The sequence below is a fragment of the Oncorhynchus kisutch genome, linkage group LG27 (assembly GCF_002021735.2).
Source record: "Oncorhynchus kisutch isolate 150728-3 linkage group LG27, Okis_V2, whole genome shotgun sequence".
Classification (NCBI taxonomy): Eukaryota; Metazoa; Chordata; class Actinopteri; order Salmoniformes; family Salmonidae; genus Oncorhynchus; species Oncorhynchus kisutch.
This window is the reverse complement of record NC_034200.2, coordinates 14,720,855-14,743,846: the sequence shown is the minus strand read 5'-3', so window position 1 is coordinate 14,743,846 and position 22,992 is coordinate 14,720,855. Positions and strand designations below refer to the sequence as shown.

The 22,992-nt window shown below is 43.1% G+C and overlaps 1 protein-coding gene across 2 annotated transcripts in view; it reads left to right on the top strand.

The window, feature by feature from the left end:
• The window catches only part of LOC109871998 (arf-GAP with GTPase, ANK repeat and PH domain-containing protein 3), a 234,263-nt gene that overhangs the window by 167,486 nt on the left and 43,785 nt on the right, over window positions 1–22,992 (top strand). For both annotated transcript variants that reach the window (XM_020463066.2, XM_031806991.1), the window contains exon 13: window positions 15,240–15,401. In XM_020463066.2, the coding sequence (XP_020318655.1) occupies window positions 15,240–15,401 (162 nt within the window). The remainder of the gene's footprint in view (window positions 1–15,239; window positions 15,402–22,992) is intronic.

Below are 22,992 nucleotides of genomic sequence, written 5' to 3'. Positions count from 1 at the left end.
TCTCTCTCTCTCTCTCTCTCTCTCTCTCTCTCTCTCTCTCTCTCGCTCTCTCTCTCTCTCTCTCCCCCCTCTCTCCTCTCTCTCTCTCCTCTCTCTCTCTCCGCAATAGGAAAATGAATGCTTTCCGGGGTACCATTCATCACCAGTTATTTCCCCTCTCTTTGTGGTTGGCAGTAAAAAAGCACTTAAATGCACATCAACAGAATAACAGTCATTTCCATGCATGTTTGCACTCTGCTAGTTCTCATTAGTGCGGTTGCGGCGGCGGCCCTCTCCCCACGGGCTCCCAGGGGCCCCGGCAGTTTAAAGAGCGCTCTTTACGAGCACTGCTGGAGTCCAACGCTGCGTTGCGCGTACGGCCTCGTGGTTCCGCAGACGAGCCCCGTCTCTCATTTGGAACTGCCAAACGATCAATTCTGCCTGGACGCAGGAAGGCAGGCACTTCTATCATCACCCACTACCCCTCTCCTCTCCCATCAGCAGCATGCCCAAAGCAGAATTACTTAGAGGAGAGAGCGTGGTGGGGTCCTCTCAAATAAATGTGTGGCTGTGAGTGTGTGTGTGTGTGTGTGCGTGCATGCATATTTGTGTGTTTTCGCATGTATTTTTGCGTCTGTACTCTAGGCTACATGCGTTGTGCATGTTGTTTAGGAGAGAAGCACGTGTCTGGTGAATGTGGTGTGTGAATGTTGATGTGATTTGTATATGTGTATTGCCAAACACTGTGCTGTCATCCCAATCTATGGACACTCTACTTACTAAACAGCCAGCTAAAATCTATTTCCTTGTTTGGTAAACTAAAAGAGGACTTGACTTCATATTAACATAACTCATTAGCTACCATCTAGACTTCTCCTAGACCAGATTTACAATTCCCTCCATTACTCTCTTTTTTTTTCAATTATTTAAATGGTTCTCTTTAAGGTAACCACGAATGAGCCAAATGAGCTGAACATGATAGATACATTAGAGAAGTCACATCAAAGGGTAAATATGTTACTTTGTCCCCTGTTCTTGCGTTGCCAAATCCATACAATGGGGAAATTCAGAAGGGCTTTAAAACTTGAAAACAAGTAGACTTTAAGGTCATTTTTTTGCTTGTGTTTTTGACATTTTACAAGCATTCTTTGGGTATGCCGTACATTAATTTGTAAATAGAGGATCTGAATTAAAACATGTTAGCAGGATACGGTCATCCAATATATGTGACTGGAGGACTAGAAGGTAACAACATAATACTTGATTTAATTGTGACCCCTTTATTTTTTTTCACCCTAGTGGTTTCTTCAATAATCAATAGGAGGGCGGCCCACCGCTCAGACCCTTCATGTTTGACTATTTGAATAGACTTCAATACGCCCCCAATCACTCCGTTATCCTTCCGTCACGGTTTCAAGTCAACATAAAACACGGTCCTTCTGGGAAGCCAAATGAATATAGAAAAAAAGCAGATAGGCTGAAGTAATAAAATGTATTTTAGCCCAGGTAACCATTTCCATATTATTTAAAGGATGTCCTGATTTGTAAACCTATTGAGGGAGAGGCAGAAGGAGACGCATGGGGAGCTCGCTACGTCTCTTGAATATTGAACGCAGCCTTTTGATTAAATCTCAGCCGCATTTTGTCTATTGCTTCGCAATTCAAGAGAACACTCTTAATCTGGACCCGCACAGGGCTTGTTTTCTCCCTCCTTCATATACTTCATCCTTTACGCCTAGATTCAATGAGAAATAGACTCAACTGGTGATATTTTTACGAACATTGACCCCCCCCGTCAAAGTTTTGTTGTTGTACAATATGTAGTGTCCTGCTAACATGGGGGCATCTGGGAAACAGGAAACAGTTTGACCCAGTCTGAGGGTGTGAGAGTTATTTATTTATTTTACACTGAAGTAGGTGTATACACCATCAGTGTATGTTTTAAAGGTATTCACCCAGGATTCTCTGGTGAAGGTATTTCAGTGCGAAGGCAATGCGTAAGTGAATGCAGGACCAGGCAGTTCTGTTCCTCAGGTTCCCTCACTGGGTACTGCTGTAACTCCACTCTGCCCTCCCATCGGGTACTGGAGAGCGTGTTGCATGTGGAGTTTGATTTCCACGCCAGGTCCGTAATGAAGTTTTACATTTAGTTTTAAGAGAGCAGCAGAGCGTGATCAGGCCTTGATTAGTGCATTCTAATTGAGGATAATAAGGGGGAAGCGGTGATTGTTTCAAAAAAAAAATGCCATTAATTGCAGCCGATGTCGTTGATTGAGGACAGGCAGTGAGCTGCTGCTGTGTCAAGTGACCTACCGGCAAAATCACAGTGCTGCCAGAGCCTCTCGAATTACGCGTTTACAAATTAAATGAAAACTTCTCTCTCTCATTCTGTCCCTCTATCTTTCTCTTTCACTTTCTCTCTCTTTTCAACCCTCTATGGCAGTTAGCGAGCTGTTAGCCCTCTCTTTGTCTCGTCCACAGTCTTCGTCATGAAGCATGTTTAAACTGTCATCTCCCTGGCGGGAGTGTAATAAACTGTAATCACAGGTTAGCCCTGATACCTATTCCACAGTACCCGCATGCTCAGGAGAGGAGAGCAGAGGAGAAGCTGAGAGGGGCTGCATGGCACTTAGCTGAGAGGAGAGAGAGACTCGTGATCCTCAGCGCGCCTCATTACCGCTGTTCGCTTCCTCGCTCTCTCGCTCCCGACAGCCCCTCATAACCACTAGCTAATAACGCCAAAGTGAACTCTCTGAGCGGTTCATAACAGTAGGCTACAGGACCTCCATTTTAAACAGAGAGCCATTCGGCGGCGCCATTCCTGCTAAGTTTTATTATGGTAAATTGAATGTGATCCATCAGATTTGGATCGCTTTGAATTGAGGAGGACTTCAGATGAGCCAGGTAATATCTGATACAGTTCAGGGCTGCCGTTATGGGCGGGCCTTACAGGGCCCGGCCCGCTCTACTGTATCTCTTTGCCCGTCCAAATGAAATGATTAAAATATTGATCATTTATTTGACCAAGATGCGCACCGACAGAAATACGCATCAATCTCATATAAATCATCAGAGCGAGCAAAACAGCACCCCTCTGTCAGTATGTGTATCCCATGTATCTGATGCTGTCTGGAGAAAAAGAGTATGCTAATTAAACGCTAAGGAAGGCAACATGTCATACTCTTTTTGTCCATACAGCATCAGATACATGGGTTACATATAGTAAGTCAGAGGGGCGCTGTTTCGCTCTCTCCGATGCTTTCTCTGGTGAGATAGTAGTTTCAGCCACTTTGGAATTGAAGGAAAGTTGGTGGGTGCGTAGTGCACTGTTCGGATGCTGGAATTATTTTTGGACAAACGTGCAAAGGTCACCTACTTTTAGAAGTGATTTGTTTGACCTCCATGCTGGTTAATGTTTGACCATCATGACTGGTTGTGTTCATGCCACATTAAAAGGTAATTTTACATTTAAATGACATGTATTTACTATAAAACCCACTCTAGTATCACTAAAGCAGTCAGTTGGACTGCTCATTGTTTTTTTTTTTATTACTCTGACATTTTTTAAGTCATGCCCCACTCTGTCCTTGACTTCTCTTTAAAACACACTTTCATTGTTATAACCAGTTTTGGGAGGGCATGTCATTTTCTAAATGGTTTTCCCCCATTGCCCCATCCTTCTTACGACAGTAGGACCTGCTCCTCTCCTTCTCCCGATAGTTGAAGGTGCCGTGCCCAGTTGACAATCACGCCGATAATTGCCTCAAAACTGAACCTAAACTCTACCAAAACTAATTTCACACATGTAGCAACAGATTCAATAAATGAGGTAAGGTATCATGGGGAGAAAGGAGAAGAAAGGGCGAGTTGATGAGCGAGGGGCAGTGAACGATGCATAACTATGTAATCACCCATTGTGAATGAAGAACAGGGCGGGCCATTCTATTGTATTGATCTGTTTATAAACTGAAAATGGTGTGGACCCTCTATCAGTCCACCAAATCCAAGCAGTCTTATCAGTCCACTCTGGCCTAGTACAAAATGAGCGTGTACATAATCTACCATGGCAAAAAGACCAACACTAATGGATGCACATGCTGCGTTATCGTTGCTACGAAGTCTGAATAAAAATGACTCCGATGGTGGGGAAGAAATGAATCATTATGACATCTCTGATGATTCTGAGCCTGAACCTACACCTCCGAAGCCTAAGAGCTAAAAAAGCCATAATGGTATACACTGAGCAGTTGCCCGCGCCACCGCCGACGAGATCAGAGAGAGGAAGGGACGGTACCTGCTTGGATAGAAAAAGCCGGTGACAATGTTACGGGCCGATTATCAGCACAAAATGTCATCGCTGAGAGAGCATTGCCGTACGTCTTAATTAAAAAACAACGTCGGCAACGTTGTCTACACTGAAAATCATTATAATGCCATTATTGCTTTGGTGCAGATTGTCACTATTATCAAGTACACTTGGCGCTTACGACGACGTTTAGGCTGCTGATGTTTCCATCGTTTGTGTTATTTGAAACATATGTATTTTGTATTCTAATGTTACTGAAGACCGTCACAAACACAACCAAATTATAATTTTTGCGATAGCACATATGAAATGTATTAATTTACACTCTTAGAATGTTGCAGTCAGAATGCTCATTAGCTTGAAGGGGGGGTCCCTCGAGGCTCAATGGTTCTAGTATGGAAATCAAATGCCTGCCCGACTGATTCGTTCTGGCGCTGGCCCTGATACCGTCGCTAGTGGAAGTCTACACATTTTTGCTGCCTTAAAATGGGATCTAAAAAGGGATATTCCCCCCCCCCCCTACAGATCTACACAACCTAATCCGCATTTTCAAAGGGAAAGAAAAATGAAAGAACATTTTCAAAATGACTAAGAGATATAAGATGAGGATGTATTGATTGTGTGTGTGTGTGTCTGAACACCGCAAGAGTTAATACTGGGTGGAATCACATGTGAACGCCATTACAGCTGTGAATCGTCTACCAACCTTGCACAACTCTTAGGGCAACATACTGTATATCCGTTGTTTTTGTCCCAAACTTTTGTTAGGAATCATTGATGGACAGCTATATTCAAACCTGGACCATTCAGGAACACTCAATACCTCTTGGAAAGCCATTTTGTCTTTGTCTTTGGCATAATTCCAGGGTTAAGTTTCCTGATGACTAAGGCAGATTTTCCTCTAACTTTTTACCTAGGCTTTGCTCCTTTCATATTTATTTTGACCCTATCAATCTTCCCATTCTCTGCCGGTGACGAGCATAGCCATAACTTGATGCTGCCACCACAGTACTTGAAAATACAAAGGGATCGACAACATTGCATTCACTCCACATTACTGGCTTGGCAGTGGATGGCAGTGAAAATGGATGGCAGTGAAAATGTCAATTGTAATGTTAAGTATCAAGGACCCCAGCCTGTTCAACAACAGCCTGTTCATCCTTGCTACCATCTAGAAGGTGGAGACAGTACAGGTGCATCAAAGCTGGGACAGAGAGACTTAAAAAACAGCTTCTCTCTCCAGGCCATCAGACTGTTAAACATTCATCACTAGCCGGCTACCACCCGGTACTCTACCCTGCACCTTAGAGACTGCTAACATAGTCATTGAATGACTATGTGTACATTTGGGACAAGTCTCTGAATGTCCTTGAGTGGCCCAGCCAGAGCCCGGACTTTAACCCAATTTAGCTCGTCACGGCCCAGTACATCACTGGGGCTCTGCTGCCTGCCATCCAGGACCTCTACACCAGGCGGTGTCAGAGGAAGGCCCTAAAAATTGTCAAAGACCCCAGACACCCCAGTCATAGACGGTTCTCTCTACTACCGCATTGCAAGTGGTACCGGAGTGCCAAGTCTAGGACGAAAAGGCTTCTCAACAGTTTTTACCCCCAAGCCATAATGGCTACCCGGACTATTTGCATTGTGTGCCCCCCTAACTCCTCTTTTTACGCTGCTGCCACTCTCTGTTTATCATATATGTATAGTCACTTTAACTATACATTCATGTACATACTACCTCAATTGGGCCGACCAACCAGTGCACCCACACATTGGCTAACCGGGCCATCTGCATTGTGTCCCACCACCCGTCAACCCCTCTTTTACGCTACTGCTACTCTCTGTTCATCATATATGCATAGTCACATTACCACATCTACATGAACATACTACCTCAATCAGCCTGACTAACCGGTGTCTGTATGTAGCCACGCTACTTTTATAGCCTCGCTACTGTATATAGCCTGTCTTTTTACTGTTGTTTTTATTTCTTTACTTACCTATTATTCACCTAATACCTTTTTTGCACTATTGGTTAGAGCCTGTAAGTAAGCATTTCACTGTAAGGTCTGTTGTATTCGGCACACGTGACAAATAAACTTTGATTTGATAGTCATTGAACACTGGTCACTAATGTTTACGTACTATTTTACCTACTTTATATGTATATACCGTAATTGCTGGACTATTAAGCGCACCTGAATATAAACCGCACCCACTGAATTATAAAAAAATATGTATTTTGTACATAAATAAGTCGCACATGTCTATAAGCCTCAGGTGCCTACCGGTACATTGGAACAAATGAACTTTACACAGCCTTTAAACGAAACACGGCTTGTAACAAAAATAAATAGGCTTTAATGAAACACGGCTTGTAACAAAAATTAAACAGTAGCCTACCAAGAAAGTTATTGGTCACTATCTTCCTCCTCCTTCCTCCACTGAAACCACTGAAGTCATCTCCTTCGGTGTCGGAGTTGAATAGCCTCAGAATTGCTTCATCCGATGTTGGATCGTTTTCATTGTCGCTCTCCTCACTTTCATCCGGAGGCAAATACCCCGCTGAGCTCATGCTGCCCCTTCAACACGCAGCAGATAGTGGATTTTTTGACAATGCTCCACGCTGTCAGGACCCACTGGCAGACTTGACCATAAGTTGCTCTTCGCATGCGGCCCGTTTTAGTGAAGGATTTCTCCCCACTTGTCATCCAAGCCTCCCACTGAACAAGGAGCGCCACCTTAAATGCACGATTTACACTGATGTCGAGTGGCTGCAAATACTTTGGGCCATCTGCTTTTCTTCCCTCTGAAAGCTTTTGTTGTCTTTTTGCACTGAGTCAGTTCCTCACGCAGCTGTTTCCAACGTCTTATCATCGACTCATTAAGGCCAAGCTCCCGTGCAGCAGCTCTATTTCCTTTTCCAACAGCCAGATCGATCGCCTTCAACTTGAAAGCTGCATCATATGCATTTCTCCGTGTCTTTGCCATGATGAGGGTGACAAAATTACTACCGTAATCAGAATGATGGGAAGTTAGAGCTCGCTCGATTTACGTCACATCATGTGACGGTGCTCAGTTTTTTGGCGGCATGAATCTTGTGAAAGCGGGAATAATCCATAATTTAGCCGCTTCATTGTATAAACCGCAAGGTTCAAAGCGTGGGAATAAAGTAGCGGCTTATAGTCCGGGAATTACGGTACTGTATTCTAGTCATTACTCATCCAACATAACTACTACCATAAACACATTTTCTATTCATATACTGTCTGTACTGTCTATACACACTATATATATATAAATACAATGCCTTCGGAAAATGTTCAGACCCCTTGACTTTTTCCACATTTTGTTAGGTTACAGCATTATTCTAAAATATAATATATTGTTTTTTCCCTCATCAATCTACACACAATACCCCATAATGACAAAACAAAAACAGTTTTTTAGAAAAGAAAATGATTTTAAAATAAAAAACTGAAATGTCACATTTACAAGCTTGGCACACCTGTATTTGGAGAGTTTCCCCCATTTTATTTGCAGATCCTCTCACGCCAGTTAGATGGGGAGTGTTGCTGTACAGCTATTTTCAGGTCTCTCTAGAGCTGTTCGATCGGGCTCAAGTCCGGGCTCTGGCTGGGCCACTCAAGGACATTCAGAGACTTGTCCCAAAGCCATTCCTGTGTTTTCTTGGCTGTGTGCTTAGGGTCGTTGTCCTGTTCGAAGGTGAACCTTCGAACAGGTCCTGAGCGCTCTGGAGCAGGTTTTCATCAAGGGTCTCTCTTTACTTTGCTCCGTTCATCTTTCCCTCGATCCTGACTAGTCTCCCATCTTCCCTCGATCCTGCCACTCAATAACATCCCCACAGCATGATGCTGCCACCACCATGCTTCACCATAGGGATGGTGCCAGGTTTCCTACAGATGTGACGCTTGGCATTCAGGCCAAAGAGTTCAATCTTGGTTTCATCAAACCAGAGAATCTTGTTTCTCATAGTCTGAGAGTCCTTTAGGTGCCTTTTGGCAAACTCCAAGCGGGCTGTCATGTTTTTTTTAAAACTGTTGTCCTTCTGGAAGGTTCTCCCATCCCCATAGAGGAACTTTGGAGCTCTGTCAGAGTGACCATCTGGTTATTGGTCACCTCCCTGACCCAGGCCCTTCTCCCCTGATTGCTCAGTTTGGCCAGGCAGCCAGCTCTAGGAAGAGTCTTGGTGGTTCCAAACTTCTTCCATTTAAGAATGATGGAGGCCACTGTGTTCTTCGGGAACTTAAATGCGAGAGACGTTTTTTGGTACCCTTCCCCAGATCTGTGCCTCAACACAATCCTGTCTTGGAGCTCTACGGACAATTCCTTCGACCTCATGGCTTGGTTTTTGCTCTGACATGCACTGACAACTGTGGGAACGTTCACCTACTCTGTGTCTCACAAAGACACAGCGGTTGGAACCAAAAATCTCAAATCTGGACTCCTCAGACCAAAGGATTTCCACCGGTCTAATGTCCATTGCTCGTGTAAAATGTGGGACTTCATATAGACAGATGTGTACCTTTCCAAATCATGTCCAACAATTTAATTTACCACAGGTGGACTCCAATCAAGTTGTAGAAACATCTCAAGGATGATCAATGGAAACAGGATGCACCTGAGCTCAATTTCGAGTCTCATAGTAAAGGGTCTGAATACTTATTTAAATAAGGTATTTCTGTTATTTATTTTTAATACATTTGCAAAAAGGTCATTATTTTTCAAAAAGGTTGTCATTATGAGGTATTGTGTGTAGATTGATGAGGAAAAATACATAGATTAAATTATCTTAGAATAAGGCTGTAACGTAACAAAATGTGGAAAAAGTCAATGGATCTGAATGCATTTTATAGTGTGTATATACAGTACAAGTCAAAAGTTTGGACACAGCTACTCATGTAAGGGTTTTTCTTTATTTTTTCTATTTTCTACATGTTAGAATAATAGTGAAGACATCAAAACTATGAAATAACACATATGTAATCATGTAGTAACCATAAAAGTATTAAACAAATTTAAAACTATTTTAGATTCATCCAAGTAGCCACCCTTTGCTTTGAATTTGAGCTTTGCACACTCTTGGCATTCTCTCAACCGGCTTCATGTGTTAGTCACCTGGAATGCTTTTCCAACAGTCTTGAAGGAGTTCCCACATATGCTGAGCACTTGTTGGCTGCTTGTCCTTCACTCTGCGGTCCAACTCATCCCAAGCCATCACAATTGAGTTGAGTTTGGGTGATTGTGGAGTCCAGGTCATCTGATGCAGCACTCCATCGTTCTCCTTCTTGGTAAAATATACTTTATTTTTTTAACCAGGCAGGTCAGTTAAGAACAAATTCTTATTTTCAATGACGGCCTAGGAACCAGTGGGTTAACTGCCTGTTCAGGGGCAGAACGACAGATTTGTACCTTTTCAGCTTGGGGGTTTGAACTTGCAACCTTCTGGTTACTAGTCCAACGCTCTAACCACTAGGCTACCCTGCCGCCCCTTTACACAGCCTGGAGGAGTGCTTTGGGCCATTTTCCTGTTGAAAAACAAATGATTGTCCCACTAAGTGCAAACAACATGGGATGTCATATCGCTGAAGAATGCTGAGGTAGCCATGCTGGTTAAGTGTGCCTTGGATTCTAAATAAATCACTGACAGTGTCACCAGCAAAGCACTATCACACCTCCTCTTCCATGCTTCACAGTGGAAACCACACATGCGGAGATCATCCGTTCACCTACTCTGCGCCTCACAAAGACATGGCGGTTGGAACCAAAAATCTCAAATTTGGATTCATCAGACCAAAGGACAGATTTGCACCGGTCTAAAGTCCATTGCTCGTGTTTCTTGGCCCAAGCAAGTCTCTTCTTCTTATCGGTGTCCTTCAGTAGTGGTTTCTTTGCAGCAAATCGACCATGAAGGCCTGATTCACACAGTCTCCTCTGAACAGTTGATGTTGAGATGTGTCAGTTACTTGAACTTTGTGAAGACTTTATTTGGGCTGCAATCTGAGGTGCAGTTAATTGTCGATTTCTGAGGCTGGTAGCTCTAATGAACTTATCCTCTGCAGCAGAGGTAACTCTGGGTCTTCCTTTCCTGTGGCGATCCTCATGAGAGCCAGTTTCATCATAGCTCTTGATGGTTTTTGCGACTGCGCTTGAAGAAACGTTCAAAGTTCTTGAAATGTTCCGTATTGACTGACTTTCATGTCTTAAAGTAATGATTTACTGTCATTTCTCTTTGCCTATTTGAGCTGTTCTTGCCATAATATGGACTTGGTCTTTTACCAAATAGGGCTATCTTCTATATACAGTGCCTTGCGAAAGTATTCGGCCCCCTTTACTTTCAGTGCAGCAAACTCTCTCCAGAAGTTCAGTGAGGATCTCTGAATGATCCAATGTTGACCTAAATAACTAATGATGATAAATACAATCCACCTGTGTGTAATCAAGTCTCCGTATAAATGCACCTGCACTGTGATAGTCTCAGAGGTCCGTTAAAAGCGCAGAGAGCATCATGAAGAACAAGGAACACACCAGGCAGGTCCGAGATACTGTTGTGAAGAAGTTTAAAGCCGGATTTGGATAAAAAAGATTTCCCAAGCTTTAAACATCCCAAGGAGCACTGTGCAAGCGATAATATTGAAATGGAAGGAGTATCAGACCACTGCAAATCTACCAAGACCTGGCCGTCCCTCTAAACTTTCAGCTCATACAAGGAGAAGACTGATCAGAGATGCAGCCAAGAGGCCCATGATCACTCTGGATGAACTGCAGGGATCTACAGCTGAGGTGGGAGACTCTGTCCATAGGACAACAATCAGTCGTATATTGCACAAATCTGGCCTTTATGGAAGAGTGGCAAGAAGAAAGCCATTTCTTAAAGATATCCTTAAAAAGTGTCGTTTAAAGTTTGCCACAAGCCACCTGGGAGACACACCAAACATGTGGAAGAAGGTGCTCTGGTCAGATGAAACCAAAATTGAACTTTTTGGCAACAATGCAAAACGTTATGTTTGGCGTAAAATCAACACAGCTCATCACCCTGAACCTACCATCCACACTGTCAAACATGGTGGTGGCAGCATCATGGTTTGGGCCTGCTTTTCTTCAGCAGGGACAGGGAAGATGGTTAAAATTGATGGGAAGATGGATGGAGCCAAATACAGGACCATTCTGGAAGAAAACCTGATGGAGTCTGCAAAAGACCTGAGACTGGGACGGAGATTTGTCTTCCAACAAGACAATGATCCAAAACATAAAGGAAAATCTACAATGGAATGGTTCAAAAATAAACATATCCAGGTGTTAGAATGGCCAAGTCAAAGTCCAGACCTGAATCCAATCGAGAATCTGTGGAAAGAACTGAAAACTGCTGTTCACAAATGCTCTCCATCCAACCTCACTGAGCACGAGCTGTTTTGCAAGGAGGAATGGGAAAACATTTCAGTCTCTCGATGTGCAAAACTGATAGAGAAATACCCCAAGCGACTTACAGCTGTAATCGCAGCAAAAGGTGGCGCTACAAAGTATTAACTTATTAAGGGGGCTGAATAATTTTGCAAGCCCAATTTTTCCGTTTTTGATTTGTTAAAAAAGTTTGAAATATCCAATAAATGTTGTTCCACTTCATGATTGTGTCCCACTTGTTGTTGATTCTTCACAAAAAAATACAGTTTTATATCTTTGTTTGAAGCCTGAAATGTGGCAAAAGGTCGCAAAGTTCAAGGGGGCTGAATACTTTCGCAAGGCACTGTACCACCCCTAGCTTGTCACAACACAACTGATTAGCTCAAACACATTAAGAAGGAAAGAAATTCCACAAATTAACTTTTAAAAAGGCCTACCTGTTAATTGAAATCCATTCCAGATAACTTCCTCATGAAGCTGGTTGAAAGAATGCCAAGAGTGTGCAAAAGTGTTATCAAGGCAAAGGGTGGCTGCTTTGATGAATCTACAATCTAAGATATATTTTGATTTGTTTCACACTTTTTTGGTTACTACATGACTCCATATGTGTTATTTCACCGTTTTGATGTCTTCACTATTATTCTACAATGCAGAAAAATTGTGAAAATAAAGAAAAACCCTTGAATTAGTAGTTGTGTCCAAACGTTTGGCTGGACTCTGAATTTACTCGTTCTGATTTTGCTCATTCTGATATTTCTTAATACTGTTGTTTGTTTGTTTTTTGGATTATGTGTGCATTGCTAGATATGACTGCACTGTTGGAGCTAGAGACATTATCTTATCTCTGCACATCTGTGTACACAACCAATAAAAGTTTATTTAATACCGCAAGACAACACCGCAAATACATTTTTGGCCTCAATTAAAAACTACAGGTTTGGGTCCAATCCAATAAAACACAACACCGAGTTAAACCCTTTGTACCTTCAAGTATCGTGGAGGCAGCATCATGTTATGGTTGTGCTTGTCATTTGCAGGGACTGGGGAGTTTGTCCGGATCAAAATAAATATGAAAGGAGCAAGGCCCAGGTGAAAAGTTAAAGGAAAGCCGTCTGAAAACAATCTAGACATCTTAGTTGACAATTATTTTTGTTTTTTACATTCAATAACATTCTTTCACTTTTTAAATGTGGGTCCCTTATTAGATGACGTTTACATTCACTTTGCACTATAAAAAATAATACTTTGGTGGGTGATAATATTTGTCCTATTTCACACATGTACAAGTGTGTATTAATAGGAATGTGTGTATTGGAAATGTGTTTTTTGCATGTCACAACTCTCCCCGAGAGACCCTCGGAGAGTGGGTTCACGGCGTTGCTCATTTATGTGTATGCGTGATTTAACAGCCTCTTATCAGTGAGTAATAGCATGTCTACACACAACTATCAATGGCTTTATAATAGTTTGTAATCATATGGCTCCAATGGATGTAGCTTGACAGATTAACATATTTCACCTATTGAGTCAGTGACAGGGAAGTCTGAGCCAAAGACAAACGGCAATGTATTTCAACCTCATATTTGTTTTCCGTCGCAAAACGTTTTGCTACGGTGTGCCCTGATGAATATGACCCATGTTTCAGGTGCAGGCAGAGCAGCGGATCATGGGTCATGTTCCACAACATTGGGGGCAAAAATTGATAATTAGAAGTATTTATGACACGACGGGGCCCCCAGAGGGGAGGCCTCCCCTTTCACCTCAAGCCACATTAAACAAATGCTGCCTGTCATCATCCAGAGTTGAACAAGGTTGGAGGGTTGGGGCCCCTTCGTTCTCCTCTCAGAGCTGCCATACGGAGCTGTGCTGGCGGGACAGACGCTGGGGTAAAAGGGGAGGAAGGGAGGGAGGGGGGTACTCTGTGGACCCCTGTGCCCCCAGCTGTCTGCGCCCAGCTAATGACTGGTCTCAGGGGGGCTGTTGTGGGAGAAGCAGGGAAATTGAAACAGACGCCACGGCTACATGTATGGCTCTGCTGCCATTCAAAACCACCCGGTGAGTAGAGGAGGGGAGAGCGAGGGAGAGGACTGGTGATGTAGTAGGCTAGGCCAGCACTGAGCATCACAGTCACTATATACTTTATTAAACCAGCAGCATCTATTATCTGTTGTTTTTTGTGTCTTTCCTCTAGACATTTGTCCACATTTGACTATTATCTTTGTGAAATAAGATCAAGAACAATCAAAATGTAAATATTATTCTGATAATTCAACTAGCAGGTATACTAGCTGTATCGGTGGAGACACATGATGCATCGTTTTTTGATGTACATCAATGATAACTAAAATAATCCCAAGCATATATGTATGCCTAATAGTGTGTTAGTTCCTATATTTGTGATCCCACGCTCCAACCTGGCCGCCTGAGGCCTTTTAAAGATCTCCAGTATCCTCCACTTTAACATCCTTCACCCCCTGCTGAGCCCATCCCACATCCCTCTCCTCCCTCCAACACAGCCCCATCTCCCATAAGGTAATGACCAAATTAGGCCTAATGTCTGATGTTGTACACTAGTGGCTAATGGCACAGCCAGCGACAGTGGCTGCATTAGAGTATGTGCAACTGGCAACAACAACAGCAATAATCCCTGATCCAAGCCGCCTTCTCTCTTGTCTACCGCCCTCCTCCCCTGCGGCTGGGAAGGTGTGGAGGGAAGAGGGAAGGGAAAATGAATGGCGTTTGCCACACTACAATGAGCTTTTGATGGTAGACAATGGAGGATCCTGCCTGCTCGCCACACGGGGTGGTAGGAGGAGAGCAATATGGGGCTCATGGACTGGCCCCGGCCCTCGCTGCCTCCCTCCCTCTCCCCGACCCCTGAGGCCCCCGGCCCCCATCTCTCCCAGGACTCATAATGGCATCCTGAGGGGGAAAAGAAGAGGGAAAGTGATGTCAAATGTCAGGAAACCAGAAAGATGGCAAGCTGACACCCCCCTCCATCCCTTCAGCCCTCTATCCCTCTCTCTCATCTCTGCCCAACGGTGGCACAGGTTAATATCATATTTATAAAATACCTTACCAGAAACTAAGCTGGCTCTTAGCCCCCTGTCAGTCACTGACAGTCATATAGAGAGCTTGGCCTGAGGCTAACCTAACTAACCATTTGTTAGCTGACCTGCCCCCGAAACCTGTCTGTCTTTCCTTTATCTGCTCTAAAGCCACAGCAGTATAGATACTTTTGGATCGCTAGTATCGGAGTGCTGGGTTGACATCTTTTTCATTGTGATCACTTTGCGTTCATTTGGTTGGTATGAATTAACACTGCCTAGTATTTTTTATAATACATGGTACATCATCACTAGTCAATATCTCATGAATCATATCCTTCCGTCTTTCTCTTCTAGAAATCCAAATGTAATATGTTTCTGTGTGCGTATTTACACAGTATCAAACATCTTGTACGTAACCTGTCAAAAGTATAGGTGATTATGGTTTCTCTTACTGATCAGTGATTTTCTCCGTCTTTCCACAGCCAACGGGATGGGCGAGCCCCTAACCTGCAGCTCTGGAGTGGGCAGTGCCACCAGTCCCAAGCTGGAGCCTCCCCCCTCACCTCACGCCAACCGCAAGAAACACAGACGGAAAAAGAGCACGGGCATCACCAAGCCAGACGGGCCGTCTGCAGGCAATGAAGGTAAGCCAGAAGTTAGGCTAAGAGTTCTCGAAGACACTCGTTCTGCAAACTCGTCAAAACAATCTAAAACTAGTCAAAACATTCTGAAACCGTCTGCAACAATACAAAAACATTCTAAAACCAGTCAAAACAATCTGAAACCGTCTGCAACAATACAGAAACATTCTAAAACCAGTCAAAACATTCTGAAACCGTCTGCAACAATACAGAAACATTCTAAAACTAGTCAAAACATTCTGAAACCGTCTGCAACAATACAGAAACATTCTAAAACCAGTCAAAACAAGCTGAAACCGTCTGCAACAATACAGAAACATTCAAAAAACAGTCAAAACATTCTGAAATGGCAAGCTTCCTGAAAAAAAGGTGCAAACTTAGTACAGCATACCTTATTGAAGTGCATGTCTATGTATAGTCACCCCTAATGTTCTCCAGTCTTTAGCCATAGTGTGAACCAACCGCCCTGAGCTCCAGTAGCTGTGAATCTCTCCTCAGCTCAGCAGGGGAGTGGCAGCCACCCCTCTGCCCAATTAATAATGATTCTCCAGTCTGATGATGAATGGACAGCTCTAATTGGATGGCATTGTGAAAACACAGTCCCATCTCTAAGGCCATAAAACTGATGTCACTGGAGCCAGAGATGATCAATCAACATGATTGATACGCTGCATAGCAACAGCGTTGGCACCGACGCCTCCTTAATGACGCTTAGTATTTATAATCATTACGCTTTTATAATGGTTTCACTGACACACGCCCATTCCAGTTTGAATGGGACCACTGACCACATCGTTTCAAGCACGGATCACCTTCACTGTTGTTGATATGTTGGTACAGTAGTTTCAATGTCAAAGATAGGTTAGTGTGGTCATTGTGCTTCTCTATCTCAGATATTTGGACCTGTCTTGGATCGTTCCTTGCCCTCTGTTTTTCTGTAGAAGTAGAGAGGAATGCTTTGTATTGATTTGACAGTATTTAACATACACTGAGAGTACAAAACATTATGAATACCTGCTCTTTCCATGACATAGACTGACCAGGTGAATCCAGATGATCACCTATGGTCTCTTATTGATATCACTTCTTAAATCCATTTCAATCAGAGTAGATGAATGGGAGGAGACAGGTTAATGAAAGACAAAAGATTTAAGTACCTTTGAGTGGGGCATGGTAGTAGGTGCCAGGTGTTTATCAAGAATGGTCCACCACCCAAACGACATCCAGCAAACTTCGGGGTGTGCAACTGAAAATTATATATACACTGAACAAAAATATAAACACAACATGTAAAGTTCTGGTCCCATGTTTCATGAACTGAAATAAAAGACCCCCAAAATGTTCCATGCGCACAAAAATGTATATATATTCTGCTGTGCACAAATTTGTTTACATCCCTGTTACTGAGCATATCTCTTTGGCCAATATAGTCCATACACCAGACAGGTGTGGCATACCAAGAAGCTGATTAAAAAGCATGATCATTACACAGGTGCACCTTGTGCTGGTGACAGTAAAATGACACTCAAAAATTAGCAATTTTGTCACATAACACAATGCTACAAATGTCTCAAGTTTTAAGTGGTGGTGGTGCAATTGGCATGCTGACTGCAGGAAAGTCCACCAGAGCTGTTGCCAGATAATTTAATGTTAATTTTTTTACCGTAAGTCACCTCCAACGTCGTTTTATAGAATTTGGCAGTACGTCCAACCGGCCTCACAACCACAGACCACGTGTATTGTGCTGTGTTGGCGAGTGGTTTGCTGATGTCAAGGTTGTGAACAGAGTGCTCCATATGGTATGGGCAGGCATAAGGTACGGACAATGAACACAATTGCATTTTATCGATGGCAATTTGAATGCACAGAGATACCGTGAAGAGATCCTGAGGCCCACTGTCGTGCCATTCATCCATCTATCCATCACTTCATGTTTCAGCATGATAATGCACTGCCCCATTTCGTAAGGATCTGTACACAATTCCTGGAAGCTGAAAATGTACCAGTTCTTCCGTGGCCTTCATACTCACCGGACATGTCACCAATTGAGCACGTTTGGGATGCTCTGGATCGACGTGTACGACAGCGCGTTCTAGTTCCTGCCAATATTCAGCAACATCGCACAGCCATTGAAGAGGAGTGGGACAACGTTCCACAGGCCACAATTAACAGCTTCTATGCAAAGGAGCTAGACTGGTTTTCTGATCCACGTCCCTACCTTTTTTTGTTAAGGTATCTGACTATACAAATGCATAACTATATTCCCAGTGTTGTGAAATCCATAGATTAGGGCCTAAAGAATTCATTTCAATTGACTGATTTCCTTATATGAACTGTAACTCAGTAAAACCTTTTGAAATGGTTGCATGTTGCGTTTGATATTTTTGTTCAGTGTGTGTGTCCATGCCCCGACAAATTGAGACAACTCAATATTAGGAAGATGTTCTCAATGCTTTGTACACTCAGTGTATAAGCCTTATTCACATCACCACGATTTTGCCCCCATTTATTCCTAAGTACGCTTACCCACAATGCCCTGTATCATCCTGAAAGAGAAACCAAACAATATTTTAGACCCTAATGGACCAACACTATCAGAATCACTCCAATAATGGTGTTAGGGGCTTGAATGAGTGATGGCTATCATTAGGGACTTGGGAAACTGGGTGGATTCACCTCGTCACATTGCATTGAGGGAATCATTAGTGGACATTAGCCCGTCTCAATGTCCGTCCCAATCTTTTGTTCTGTTCCATATACAGTAGCTTGGAATCATTGAAATGTGTCCACGTGTTTTAAAATGACAAACTTTCTGCTCTAGTTGTGGATGAGTGATCATAGTTTGACCTGTAAATGCTGTTCAGCATGTGGTGTCAATGGAAACGTGCAGATTCAGAAAGTTTTGTTCTCTGTCAAAGAAGCACGTTTATTTCTTCTTTTTTTTCCTTTTTTTTACCTCTCTCTCCTTCTCTTCTAAGATTTTCTATTAGCATCAGCTTGTCTGTTCTACTGAACGCTTCCGGAATACAGACATATTGCTTAAATATCGAAATCACTCAAGTGTAGGATGCAGGTTGTGTCTCTTGAATGAAGGGGAGAGAACGGGAGGGAGGAAGGAGAGGTTGGATCCTTGAATAAATTGCTATCAGTTTATCTCATTTACAGGGCAATCAGAGCCCTGGAATACAGTCCAAAATTGAATTTTAGTTGTTGTGAAGCATCATAAATCAACGGGGCATGCTCGTTTTAAGGTGAGCAATCAGTTTTGTCAACATGGGAAGAACAGGATGTGTGAGGGAGCCTTGAGAGGGTCAGACACACTGAGAAATCTGACTGCCGAAAAGGTACTTAGCGCATCTGCCCAGTGTAATAATAGTTTTAATAATAAGTTTTAATAATAATAGTTTAAATACTCCAGGCCACAAGGTGGCAGTAGGTTGTTTAGCTTATGCCTACTGTAGCTAATGTAAGCTAACTAATGTTGTTGCTAGCTAGCTAGAATTTGTAGTAAGCCCTTGTTGATACTAACCAGATGGCCACAACTAGATAACTAGTGAAGTTAGCAACATTATACTAATAATCACAATGGATTAATATTTGATTGAAGCAGCTGCCTGTTAGCTATGTTGTGCTAAATGACGATTCTAACCGTTTTAGCTAGCGTTAGCTAGTAAACAAACTGGCAGTATGGGATAATGGAGATTTGAATTTAAGGATCTTCTTCATCTTGCTAGATAGTTAGCTTGGTAAAACATTTAATGTTGTGTGCATTGTGCTACATTTACCACCCCATTCATCTATATGAAGTGTGTGTGTGACTGCCTGGCTCAGTTAGCTAGCTAACTAACTAATGAGCATGCACATGATCAAACTGAACCTAACAAAAGAGTATTTTTTCAAGCACAAAGCTGGATAGTAAAGATGTACATCCATTACATTTTCATGCAGCTATATTGTTTTAGTAAGAACAATTCAGATGAAAAGGTGGTGGATTACACTGGGAAAAGTGCCCATTTGTTTAATCTTTCTTGGCACTTCTGTCGGCTCCCTGACGTGGAGGTTTGTGCTCTCTAATTGTCAAGTTCATTGCATTGCGATTCTACACGTTGAAACGGCAGGTTCGTTGTTAACAAGTCAGTACACAGCATGGACTCATTTTATTCTAGCAAGAGAAGGAACGGCCTACTGTGCTATACCTATCGGCAGTCCGATTTCTCAGTGTGTCTGTACCATGAGCTGTAGCCAAGGAGATATCTTAGCCAGGCAGTTATGTTTATAAATTAGTAGGGCAGTGAAGTTTTCCTGACCATGTGACATGACCAGGAAAACCACTGCACCTTAATTAGACTTCAATTTGGCTCCACAGAGTTTTTCCATTGAAGAACTTGTGCTCCCTACAAATAACAGTAGGGCATACTTCCTAATTCTGTTCCCTATACAAACCTTCAATTGAAGAGAGAAGAGACAGACTGGCAAAGTTAGCACAGAACCTCGTAGATCCATCTAAGAAATGCGGGGTTGATTTTGGGCCATTTTAGTCAGGAAAGTAACTTCTGCATTGTGAGTCAATTGATTGAAAGTCGAGTTGTTCCTATGTAAGTCAATGGCAGTTCCAATGGCATCTAGCTTTCAACGTATACATCTCCGAAACAGTATTGTATAGGTGTGACATATGTGAATTCTCTTTGCTGTGTCGGCTGCGTTTCCACTATACGCTTTCCTCAGAGGAAGTGCACAACGGACACAGCCCCTAATATCCTAGTGCACTGTCAGAGCCGTGTGCAGTGTAATGAACTTCTCATGTGCTTAAGGAATGATGCAGGATGCATAGCGAGACAACTGACAGCCCGTTAATGTGCTTCTCAGCAGCCGCCTGGCATCAGGGCTCTCTGTACGCGCCACTCGCACACCGTTCGCATGCCACCTGCCTTAAAAAACCCCACTGGAAAATCGATGGGCGATAAAGACTTGTGTTCTGGGGGAGGCCCTTCTGATTAATGCAGACTGTCAGGGAGGAGAGCTTCATTAATGTTATTTCTCTTTTAAAAGAAGGAAGGAAAGTGTATCAAATGTTCATTATTTGAAATGGGGGGGTTCAGCGTGTTCAGTGGGGAGTGGCAGCAGAAAGACGGGAGGAAATGAGGTTCAGATCCTTCACAGTTTTCCACTGTAGATGAGGACGTTTGCTCTTGTCAAAAGGACATAGCAGAAATGTTTTAAATGTTAGTTTATTTTGTCTCTTAATAGTTTTGAAATTGTTTTTCTAACTGTTTTTGATCGTAAGTTACTTTTATGATTTTTTTATTTATTTACCTTTATTTAACCAGGCAAGTCAGTTAAGAACAAATTCTTATTTTCAATAACGGCCTAGGAACAGTGTGTTAACTGCCTGTTCAGGGGCAGAACGACTGATTTGTACCTTGTCAGCTCGGGGGTTTGAACTTGCAACCTTCCGGTTACTAGTCCAACGCTCTAACCACTAGGCTACCCTGCCGCCCCATGAGATGACACATGTTGTGTCGTCTCAGTTCCATGTGAATTTGAGATAGATGTATAACTCGATGTATGAAAATGAGTTGGTGTGAGAAATGTTCATTGCAAATGTCCTGCTCTTCTTAGAGTGGGCGTTCAGAAGAAACCTTGATGTGGTTGTATCATCTCCCAGAGAATAACCGTCCCCTGCCAACTATCGGTAACCCAGTAACACGTCTTATTGATTATATAAATATGTCTTAACATCCAGAGCGGGAAACCTACAATCCCTAACCCTCCTAATCCTTTAGGCCTAACCCTAACTCTCCACCTCAGTGAGGTTAGGATATAAAGTACATTCAGTAATATCCTCCACTCCCTCCACCACCTCAGTGTGTTAAGGGTTATATATAAAGTGTACACGATATACTAATGCCCAGACTCCTCCACTCCCACCCTCTACCTCAGTATGTTTAAGGTTATACAGTATAGTACATAAATACCCAGACTCCTCCACCTCTGTGTGTTCAGTTTTAATGTCTTCTGGAGTCCAGCAGAGGATTAGGAAATGGAGGTTTAACAGCCCTGTGCTAATAGTGGGTATTTATCTCAATACTTTGTTTTGTCATTGACTCCCTCCCCGGACAATACCGTACATCTCTGTTTCATTTCACAAAGCTGTCCCCGGAGCCCAGAGCAGCTACAGTAATGGCTCCTCGGCTTTCCAAACCAAACGCCACCCAATGCACGTCGCAGAGAAAGGAATAATAAGATTCTCATTTGTGCGGCTCTGTACACAACGCACTGCCCACAGATACGCTGTGTAATTGACAGTGTTTTCTTTTCGCATATCGCTAAATGTAGTTTTGCTATTAGGTCGTGGCTTGTGTCGTTGTCTGTTTATGTGCACCTATGTGTGTGTCAGAATTCTCCTCTCGCTCTGCGTTTTGGTGCGGTGCGGTTCCCCCGGGGCCGTGTGTGTCTCAGTAATGGCCTGCTCCTGATTGCTCTGGTCCAGGTTAGGAATATTGGCTTTAATGATGTGTAAAATGAGCAAGCAGTGCCTGTGACATTTACAGATGGCACCGCCTTGGCCTGTTCTTCCCAACTGCACGTTAATTCACAGGAACAGAAAGCACTTCTTTAAGTGACCGCCTGATGCGTGCAACATACACAACCCAGCACAAGACCTCATACATACCATCACACATACAAAACCACACCTTGGATGACTTGTCGCCCCCACCACCTCAAAGTCTCTACTATATATTGTCCAAATACACACACGCACTAGTTTCACACTTGCACCCACATGCACATGCACACACACACATATACACTCACACCTTGAGGCGTTGCTGAGGCGGTCATTGAATCGATCTCTCCAGAGAGAGGTAGTGTGAGGCAGGATAGATGTGTCCCTCCTTGGCCCTGCCTCTCTGCCTGCCGTAGACAGCTCAGCTGGGCTCAGCCCAAACCCCAGAGGTGCTAATCTGGTCCTCCGGTCCTCACTTCTCCCATGGAGCATCTGCTGTGGAGTGGAGGGACGATCATTAGGAGTAGAGACAGCTCTGTGTCAAACTTGTACCAATGATCTCTAAATATTTATGCTCAGAGGTCTGATCTTCTTCATTGATCTGTAACGATACCAATTTGGTCATTTCTTGATTTACCAAATCTGCAGTTTATATTATTTATAAATGTTATGTATTTGTTGTTAAGACATCCAGTCTGATGAATCATGACTCTGTAACTTAAATGCATTCTAACAGTTTTATGATTCATGGTAAATGGTGGACAGGAGGACATACAGGTAACTGCCAAAATAAAGGAAACACCGACATGAAGTGTCTTATGGTGCTGGGCCCACTACGAGCCAGAACCGCTACAATTCTTCCATGAGAAATTCCATAATTTAGTGTTTTGTTGATGGTGGTGAAAAACGCTGTCTCAGGCACTACTCCAGAGTCTCCAATAAGTGTTAAATTGGGTTGAGATCTGGTGCGTGAGACGGCCATGGCATATGCTTTGAATCTTTTTCACACACATCAAACCATTCAGTAACTACTCGTTCCCTGTGGATGGGGGCGTTGTCATCCATTGGGCGCATGGCCATGGTAGC